At 47.3% G+C, this 10020-nt stretch overlaps 4 protein-coding genes across 4 annotated transcripts; 3 read left to right on the top strand and 1 right to left on the bottom strand.

Annotated features, from left to right (window-relative positions):
* Positions 1 to 2071: 2071 nt before the first annotated feature.
* On the top strand, positions 2072 to 3337 carry FTJAE_8887 (mannose-6-phosphate isomerase; the record flags this gene model as incomplete). The annotated part of the gene is made up of 1 exon (XM_037355750.1): positions 2072 to 3337. One exon carries the CDS (start codon positions 2072 to 2074, stop codon positions 3335 to 3337), a length of 1266 nt encoding a protein of 421 aa, XP_037204046.1.
* Positions 3338 to 4411: 1074 nt separating this feature from the next.
* FTJAE_8886 (uncharacterized protein) lies at positions 4412 to 6812 on the top strand (the record flags this gene model as incomplete). The annotated part of the gene is made up of 8 exons (XM_037355749.1): positions 4412 to 4457; positions 4506 to 4611; positions 4659 to 4785; positions 4830 to 4935; positions 4984 to 5288; positions 5341 to 5708; positions 5760 to 6094; positions 6238 to 6812. 8 exons carry the CDS (start codon positions 4412 to 4414, stop codon positions 6810 to 6812), a joined length of 1968 nt encoding a protein of 655 aa, XP_037204045.1.
* A 115-nt stretch (positions 6813 to 6927) lies between these two features.
* FTJAE_8885 (sterol regulatory element-binding ECM22) lies at positions 6928 to 7792 on the bottom strand (the record flags this gene model as incomplete). The annotated part of the gene is made up of 2 exons (XM_037355748.1): positions 6928 to 7357; positions 7413 to 7792. The coding sequence occupies 2 exons, from the start codon at positions 7790 to 7792 to the stop codon at positions 6928 to 6930; spliced, it is 810 nt and encodes a 269-aa protein (XP_037204044.1).
* Positions 7793 to 9291: 1499 nt separating this feature from the next.
* FTJAE_8884 (RTM1) lies at positions 9292 to 9999 on the top strand (the record flags this gene model as incomplete). Its single annotated transcript, XM_037355747.1, has 2 exons — positions 9292 to 9466; positions 9518 to 9999. The coding sequence occupies 2 exons, from the start codon at positions 9292 to 9294 to the stop codon at positions 9997 to 9999; spliced, it is 657 nt and encodes a 218-aa protein (XP_037204043.1).
* Between the last annotated feature and the right edge of the window lie 21 nt (positions 10000 to 10020).

The following is a 10020-nucleotide window of genomic DNA, read 5'->3' as shown; positions in this document are numbered from 1 at the left end:
TATTACTTACGTGGAGATACGAATCACAGCTGCCTGTTGATACCTAGCTTCGTCAAATGCGTACTACGAGCTGATGAATACACTAGGCACCACAGTTTTCAATGCATGGGACTAGCCAGATTGTTTCTCTGGGCAAAGGCCGTCAATCTTCATATCACTTTCCAGATAGTTTCCGGTGATCTCGACTCAGGCTTGCAAGGCGATTCGTTCGACAGTCACGCCAAAAATGAAGCCTCATTATGATCGTGTACGCCAAGACATTTTTTCCTTCCAACCATCACACTTTCTTTGATCAATAAAATGGAATATGTTCTAGTTATCTTGCTTGGGTCAGCGGTCGGGGCTCCCCAATCGTCTCAATCACATCTAATCACAGCCCAATAGAAGCGATGGAAAAGCATGTTCATGTTTGCTTCGTAGTCCATGCATGAAGCATGTCACATGTTCCGGCTCACATCCATTGATAGGTAGAGAACATCCTAATGGTCTGCCGAACTATCAATGTTGCAGCTAGTAGGCCATCATCGAGTTGCTCAACTCAATATCACTCTCATACAAAAAGACCCTCGTCTGATGACTCGGGGCTAATGCAAGTGACGCTGGCCTCATCCTAGCCAGGAACGCTCGTTCTATCTACCATTGGTCAGTTCTTCACAAAACCAACAAGGAATCCCCGCCCCAATCCGTAGCAATGAGCGGCCCGCTTCTGCAGGGGTCTTGATCCCTCTCAAAGGGTCGCCGCGGCCTATTATGCGACCCCATCTCTTAACTATTTCAAACTGTGCGCCACGAGCTCGAGATATGACCAACCGTGTCAGCGGTCTATAAACTAAGCGGTATAGATAGGAGGTCTATGTATCGGCATGCTGAGGTTATAATAGAGGTGAAAATACATTACATACAAGATGGTCAGATACATGAACTCTAGTTGGGCAGAGTTACATCAGACCATCTCAAGCTAGCCCCAGGGCTCACTTGTCACACCGCAAACTACCTCGATGTGTCGGGTGCTGTTGTTGACGGGGCTGATCACTCTTCTAGTAAAATAGCCGACGGCTTGCATTTCTTGATCGCAAGACTGATCTGAACATCACCGGATCCACCTGTTGGTCTCCAAACTGAAGAGTACGACTGCCGACGATAGATCATTGCCGGTAAGTCAGTATCCACTATTCACGTTCTCTACGCAGGAGTGGTTCGCGGTGTAGATGACTTCTTTGAAAAGATTACCGAGGGGTTTTCAGTCACTTTCTTACAATAATTTCTCGTTCTCATAGTCATGTCCTGGCCGGTGCATTCATTTGTGATATGTGACATGGTCTCATCCTTCATAATGTATTTGCCAACTGATGGTCACGAGGGTAAGCCTCGTTCTCGAAACTCGTATTCAAGTACCAGGCGGCTATTTAATAAGTGCTCACTACATCAATAATAGCAAGCCCCTCAATAAGTCGTTCACATCTGAGAAAATTCATCCTGCGTTCGGTCTCTAGGGTAAGGTTGCATTAGGATGGCTGAATGGCATATGTAATACAACGATAGAGACGCTGACTCTGCGAGAGTGAGTTGGATTTCGCAGAGACCATAGCCTAGATGTGTACACAGCATATGTGGACGCTGAGGTGTCTTTGATGTAGTCCTGTGACGTCCATGAAACAGCCCGGTGTTTTCGGCGCAAGTGTATAAAAAAGCGGGCCGTACCCGGAGGCCAACGTCCGGCCGGATCGGGATCGAATCTGGAAAGCCTTCATCTTCTCTCGGCTCATGTGCCAAGTCTCTTGCGAAGATGTACGTATCTCGACTGAATGACGGGAGGGACTAATAAGTGATGTAATTATACTGGGTCTATCAAAAATATCGAATTGCATGTACCACATTATGACCTTGATTCAATTATCATTGTCGCCTGACGTCAACGATAGTGATGACAAAATGACGCTGGATTTGGCTGTTGGAGCTCAATATTATATCAGCCGCGAGTGGCCATATATCAACGAGGATTTCTACTGTTTAGTAGCCCACTGTCACTCATCCTGCAGACAAATCACACTTCATTTTATTGAATCTCAAAATGTCGACACCAGCAGCTCCCTTCTATCAGCTCCGTTGCGGCTGCAACCAATACCCATGGGGTAAACAAGGTTCCAACTCTCTATCTGCACGACTATGTGAAAAGACGCCGGGATGGGATGGCGATGAAAAGAAGAACTTCAAGATTGATGAGGACAAACCATATGCTGAGATGTGGATGGGCACATACCCCGTGTTGCCGTCCTATGTTGCTAGCACAGGCGAAGATCTCCAAGAGGTTCTGGACCGATACCCAAAGGAACTGTTGGGGGAGAAAATCACTTCGAAGTTTGGACACAGCAAGCTTCCATACCTTCCCAAGGTTCTGTCTATTGCGAAAGCATTGCCATTGCAGGTTCACCCTAATAAGGAATTTTCGAGTAAGAAGCACAAGGAGGACCCAGACTCATTCACGGATGGCAACCACAAGCCAGAAATCGCCCTCGCATTGTCCGAGTTTGAGGCCTTTTGCGGCTTCAAACCTGTTGAGGCTATCGTGGATATCTTACGCCAGAAGCCCTTGAGACACTTCCTTGTCGCCGGTGGCGCAACTGTCGCGGATGAGAAGCTCAGTAAAGAAGGATTGAAGCAGGTTGTCAAAACTATTTTAACATCATCTGACGAGGACATCAAGAAGGCTTTTCAGGCAATCCGAGAGCTCCCGGACTCTGCCTTTACGGGACTTAACTCAGCCATTCCACAGGTTGCCAAGAAACTCGAGAAGAGTTTCCCTGCAAATGACCCTGGTAATCTGGTCGGCTTGTTGTGTATGAACTACATGCTACTCCAACCGGGCGAGGTCATCTACATTCCGGCCGGAGGCATTCATGCTTATATCCAGGGCGATATCATTGAATGCATGGCACGTTCTGACAACGTTCTCAACACTGGATTCTGCCCCAAGGCCGAGCGAGACAATGTCGATGAGTTCTGCTCAGTGCTTAACTGGGAGCCCACGACCAAGTCACAAACAACCCTGCAGCCAGAAAATTATCCTGGAAGTAAGGAGGGCAAGACCCAGCTTTTCAAGCCACCTACCAGCGAGTTCAACGTGCTTGCGACTGACTTGAAATCTGGTGAGCGCGAGGCATTGAGTGAAGGTGGCCCCAAGATTATACTTGCTACACGTGGAAGCGCAAATATTAAGGCAAATGATCAGTCGTTTGAGCTATCCGAGGGCCATGTGTATTTCGTCGCTCAAGGAGTGAAGCTGGATATCACTGCTGGTAGTGGAGGTCTGTTGCTGCACACTGCGGTTGCGGAATGATTGACTACGACGATTAATGAAGAGGACAGTTCAGTCCATGAAACTTGATGAGATAGATTATGAATGGAGAAGACTCTTAAGCCGTAGTTTGAACAGATGTCGCAAAGTCTCATATAAGAAGCTTAAGGTTCAGTTCTAAATCATCACTCACACAGTCTTTTTTGTTTACACGTTACCTGTATGCTCCTTCCGGCGTACTGTTCAACTAAGTGGCAACTGATTTAATATTGAATCTCGTTTACCAGCCATTGCGGCATGGAGGAAATAGCTGACGGTGTAGGCTCGACTTTGGATGGCAGTGTTAGTGGCGGAGCCGCTTATGAAAGTCCAGGTCCATGTATCGATAACAAAAGCTTCACAAGTCATTTTTTTAGGTATCTCGTATGAGGCCCGTCATAACCACAATACTTAACCACCACACAAACCAAAATTAAATGATGTGAGTATGACTCGGGATAACAACAGTACGGTTAGATTCTAGGACAAAAAGACAAAAACATACAACAGCGGGNNACTACCTATGGTCGTATGTACCTGTCAACCGTGGGAAGAGGATTATACCCCGAGGCCTCTGTTTGTTTTGATAAAGTACATAGCGCCTGAAGTACGTTATCGCATATCGAGCTGATGATGGATAATGGAAGCTTTAGGCAATAGAGTGGGTGAAAACCTATTACGGCATGTGGTCTATGAGAATCTGGCGAGGAAGGAGGAGAAGGTTGAGATGCGGTTGCGAGGTGGTTGCGGGTGGTGTTTTAGTTTTAGGCAGGCACGGAGCATTGGCCAGGCAGGTAGGGGTGCACTGTGCTAAGTGTGCCACTGGGACGAAAGAACGGACAGTGCGACTGCTCCATGATTCACTCTGACTTTCGCCTTCTTCTTTTCACAGCTTCTCAACACTCTTCACCATGAGATTCTTACACAAGCCAACAATCCCCGAGGCTGATCTCATATATTTGAACGACCAGGCGGATGAATGATACCAAGCTCCTTTTACGTCCAACGGCCTCGAACGCCTCTCTTATTCTGGACTTCCACCTTAACCAACCTGCTGTTCGCGTCTAAGTGTCAATAATGTCAACTTTTGACGGCATCATATCTGAATTCCCAGATATTAGAAGTCAGTTAATCTCCGAGAAATGGCTAACACGTTCTTACAAAATCCCAGTTGACTTCTTCCGGCGCAATGCCGGTGCACAACCGCCACTTGCTTGTTTTCTAAGTCATGTTCATAGCGACCACTTGGCTGGAATTGAAAGCCTGCGATCTCCATTGTACGTCTCCAAAATTGCTTTGAGTAATCTACTAACTTTAGATCCAGTGTCTACTGCTCGGCAGCCACCAAAGAGATCCTTCTTCGTCTTGAACGATATCCTTGTCGCATCAACTATGCTAAGGGGGTGCTAGAATCAAGACAGCAAACCTTCAAGCATCTCCGCAAAGTCTTGGTATGTATACTCTCTATTTACACGACTTAGTACTGAAGGAATAGAAACCATTGCCTTTGGAAACGCCTACATTGATCGAGCTTTGCCCGGGCCGCGAGATCCAGGTAACCCTTTTTGACGCCAACCATTGCCCTGGGGCGGTGATGTTCTGTAGGTCGACACCCAAAAACAGCCCTTACTGTTTCTGACCGATTCAAGTGGTCGAAGGAGGTAATAAATCAGTTCTATATACCGGAGATATTCGAAGCGAACCATGGTTCGTTAATTCTATTTCCCGGAAACCCAACCTTATTGAGTATACATCTGGCATCAAGACCATTGACAAGATTTATCTTGATACATCTTTCACTGAGAATGTGGCTTTTCAGACAAAAGCCGAAGGTATCGCTGAATTGTTGCGAAAGGTTTCCCAATACCCAAGTGATACCATCTTTCACTTACAAGCCTGGACTTACGGATATGAAGACGTCTGGCTCGCCTTATCTAAGGCTTTAAAATCCAAAGTCAGTAGAATGACCTCACAAGATGGCGAACTTTGATCACTGATATTAGCAGATCCATGTCGACGACTACAAACTCCGAATCTATGGTTCGCTCAAATCAAAAACCCCTGACTCGAGATTTGACGCAGACAATCATCTGACTCCAGAGTCGCCGGCTCTGACTGGCCACACGTGTGGCAACACGCCACATCCAGGGTGCTTAACGTCAGAAGAAAATGTCCGCTTACACAGTTGTGAAAAGGGAAACTTATGCGACGTGGCTCAAAGACCTACCACTATCTCTATTCAACCGATCGTTGCGCACTTGCCTACAGGAGAGGACTTGGCCGAAGTTGGTGTTGGTGGTGGCGGAGTTGACCTTCAACGAGAAGCTGAGCTGGAGTTTCTGGACCAAGCTAGCCTGGCCACCCTGTTCAATACGTTGGTACAATGTGTCACTTTTGCGGGAGGCATGCTAATTACGAACCCAAGGCTCCTCTCCTCATCTATGTCTTCAACCGACATGCCAGATATACTCCAAGGGACCTTGGAGAAGATAGCCTCCACCGGTCGTAACATTCCACTGGAATGGGACATCAACACCTTAAACGCTCACTCCGCTGAAGAAGTTATCATGATGCTGGTGGAGAAAATGAGAAAGAATCCCAAAAATCAGAAGCAGCGTGACGAGTGTAGTCTCCCAAGAACTATTTACTTTCCATATTCAAGGCATTCTTCGTTACCAGAACTCCGCCACTTCGTCGAAGCTTTCCGGCCACTAGACGTGTGGCCATGCACTGTCAATAACGCTGAGTGGCTAAAGGATGGTAAGTAATGCATAGGGACCTACCCGCCTTTAGCTAACATATGAAAGGAATCACCATTAGGGGCATGTTTGGGCCATCATGTTCCGGTGACTTGTTTGAGCATGATTTGGTGATGCAGGATTTTGCTGCCACACACATATCAGATGACGGACATCAGCAACATGGTAGCCAGACAACGATCGGATCCGACTCCGTTCCAAGCTCACCGGTTCGTGAGTCGCAGGGTGCAGGTCAGAAACGCCCTATCAATATAAACAATCGATTCGTGAGCCCCTTATTGGATACGCAAGCGAGTATTCGTCACAGGCGCATTGTCTCGGAAGCGGAATGCCCAGAGGAGAACCTGGAAGCCCCATCCGAAAACTCTACTCAGCAATCGCTCGTAGTGCCTACCATCGAGCAAGTGGAGGACGTGCAGCAAGATAACCACATTCATCCGGAACCACTGCTAAATAACTCATCCAATTCGCCAGCACCTGTTTCGTGCCGCCGCAAACGTACCATTTCTGATACTTCAGCAAGGGAAAATGGCAGTAACAGGCAACAAATGCGTCAAACTCCTGAGGAAACGTTGCCCCGGACATTATCAGACGAGGCCTCAATTGGTCGCCAGGATGCATATTGGCATATGGTTGATTACATGGACAAGGGTACTTGGGGATCGTTCCAGCTAATATCTACGAGCAACGAGTATACAGTCAATGAATCGGAACTGTGATCGAGCGTACATTCTATAATATTCCAATTAAGCAATTCATGTTTCTAGCAAAGATCACCATGCTTCATTCCGGACAGAACACAACGCTTTATGCTGGTGGTGAGGGCACCTGTGCCTATACAACAGCTTCAGCGACCATCTGTTTAGGCCACTGCATCATTCCTAAGAAATTTGGCCTGTCACTTAAGCCTTCTTCTAACTTGGCCATCACCTGTCGAGACCAACCCCTCGTGAACCAGAAGCCTTTCTCAAATACAGCCCAGTGCACAAGGTAATGTGCGAAGAGCAGAAGAGCATGTGGCCTTTGTGCAGCTAAGTCGATAAGTATACTGTCATCAATAATGTATAGCCAAAAATGTGCCGCCGCGACCTCTGCATGTAACCCAGCAGCGGCAAATAGTCTCGCAGAAGTTTCCAGACCTTCAACAGCTGATGTGTAATGTTGCAAGCCGCTAGCAGGGATATCAGCTTCTTGGAAGGCTCGAAGCCTTTGCAATGCGGTCCATGTATCTGTGGGTAGAGACGAGTTCTCGAGAGAGGGACAGCTATGGGTTGGGTCAGCTTCTTTCAAGGTAAGATGACAGCCACGGGCATAGATACCGTTCTGCCTCATCGTCAGAGTCAAGACCCCAGATTCCGAAGACGACAGGAGCGAATTCTGTTTTGACTATCCGCCCCATTGCTGGTTCAAGTGTTGTCTTGATACCCCTTAGCAGCCCAGCAAGTTCGATGAGATTTGTGATGGGGTCTTCCAGTGCACAGTTATTCATCCGGGTCGGTAGCGTCAACATATGCAGCACAACAAGAGATGCAAAGCCAAAAACAGGCATCCAATTGGTCATGCTATAGTGTTGGAGGTAACGACGATAGCCCTCGGAGCCAAGAGTTTGATGATAGTCAGCCAATGGCAGATAGGTCTTGCGATTATCTGGCACCAGATAGGCCTTGTGGGCAGCGGCAATAGCAAGGATTCCATGCATGACGAAAGGGTCTTGATAGCCTAATCTTGGAATGGCGACGCCCCAGACATATGCCAGATCTTTCCGGACGCACAATGTATCCGCGGTTACTGTGCAGTAGTGATGCATAAGCTCACAATCGCGGGCCCAAAGTTCATGTGGAGGGAAGGGAGCGATCTGCTGTGTGGGACTGGGGTGACTGTAGGTGCCAAAGGGATCAGGGGAGTTGACTAGATGATGGCTGTCTAAGGAGCTCAGAGTTGGAGCTGGGGTTGAATCTGAGGGACTCAAATTGGGGAAATATGATGAGCGACTGTCACTGCTGCCTTCAATTGAAGAGATGCCTAGATTGGTTAAGGGTTGTGACGCGAGACTGCATGTTACGCCATGTCTTGTGCAGTGGAAACATGATGGTCGAGCCTCATCACACTACTTTGGTTAGATACAGAGAACGGCAGAACGGTTATGGAGAAGCTTAAGCCTCCAGCTCGGAAAGGGCGTTATTAGTTTACCAACCTTGACTTTACGCTTCTTACAGTTTATACAACCAGTCCGAGATTTGGTATGAGTTCTTCGAGAAGACATTGTATGATTGGTTTGTAAACCCGCGGGTTCGTATCACGAACAAACGTCAAGCGAAGAGAAAAATGAGAGACAGGAGAAGACCAGCTTAGAGACACTCTTTTCACATGGACTCGGGAGAATATAGAGCGAGGCAAATGACGAGTACGCGGAAACAGCCTTCTATACGCGTACTCGGAGCCGCTAGGGTTGTTTTAGGAGAGGAGAGTATGGTCGGCATCCTTGTCATCGGGACGTTGAGGCTCCTGTTAGTGGCAGACTGACCAATGTGAAGCAAAGCATGATGAGACTCGAGCTTTATTGGGACAAGAATGGGATATTCGCGAGTACTCGCAAAGTGTTCGGAGGTTTATCAGATGTACGAGGATAGCCAAGGCTGTGCGAAGGGAGTAAATTAGGTGGTAGAAACATTTGTTATAAAGAAGACGTCCTGTTTCCTTTGACGGTACGAAAAATAAACATTGTTCAGCGGTTGAGTGGTTCTCGGCAGGTTTGTTTCTTTGTGTTGGAATACCTCCATACCTACCTGTTCTTTTTCTGTCCTTTCCTAGCCCTTCTTATTTTATCTTTTTTCAAACTCTATCTAAACTTTGACTGTACATCGGAAACACTAGTCGAGTGGTTAACATGGACTGCAACCCCAACTACAAGGATGCCGTTTGGGCATTCTATCGATTTGTGCCGTCAAAAGAGGCAAACATTGTGTTTGTAGTTCTCTTCGCTACAACGACGCTCCTCCATGTCTTCCAACTCTGGCGAACAAAAACGTGGTACTTAATCCCATTAGTTTTGGGCGGAGTCTGTATGTTTTACCCGCATTTCAATTGGAACAGGGACGCCGAACTAACCAAGGGTATCCAGGCGAGGTTATCGGATATATCGGGCGGGTTTTAAACACCAATGAAGAGCCTGGATGCTGGACGATGGGACCCTACATCATGCAGAGCGTCTTGATTCTCATTGCGCCTGCGCTCTTTGCAGCGTCGATTTACATGATCTTGGGAAGGATTATCCTCTTGACGGAGGGTGAACACCACTCGTTGATCAGACGGAAGTGGCTCACCAAGATCTTTGTATTTGGAGATGTTGCGTCGTTTATGCTTCAATCATCAGGTGAGAGGCTCCTCTTTGTGTGAATGGTTGATAGAAATGCTGACTTTTCAGGTGGTGGTCTCATGGCCATTGCAGATCTTAGCAAAATGGGCGAAAAAATCATCGTTGGGGGTCTTTTCGTCCAGCTCTTCTTCTTCGGTTGTTTCATCCTCGTAAGCGCGGTATTCCACATTCGAATGCATCGAGACCCCACCCCAAGATCCTTAGAATCTCGCGTAAGGTGGCAGACATATCTCACGACACTCTACGTCACAGGAATTCTGATCTGGGTCAGGAGTTTGTTCAGGGTGGTTGAGTTCATCGAAGGAAATGATGGGCACTTGATGCGCAGCGAGGTCTGGGTATTTGTGTTTGATGGTATGCTGATGCTGCTGGTGTTGGTATGGATGAATTGGTTCCATCCTGGCGAGATCGGGCTCCTGATCAGGGGAGAGACAAGTATCACGAATGGACTTGAGCTGGTCAAGATGGGAGGATCGGGGAGAAAGAGACTCGATACCATGGAGAGTCTATCGTCTGAACATAATGTTTGAGTTAAGGATAAGAGATTTGCT

This window comes from Fusarium tjaetaba, assembly GCF_013396195.1.
Source record: "Fusarium tjaetaba strain NRRL 66243 chromosome Unknown NRRL66243_c0000197, whole genome shotgun sequence".
Lineage (NCBI taxonomy): Eukaryota > Fungi > Ascomycota > Sordariomycetes > Hypocreales > Nectriaceae > Fusarium > Fusarium tjaetaba.
The sequence above is the reverse complement of the archived record's forward strand: the minus strand, read 5'-3'. Positions and strand labels throughout refer to the sequence as shown.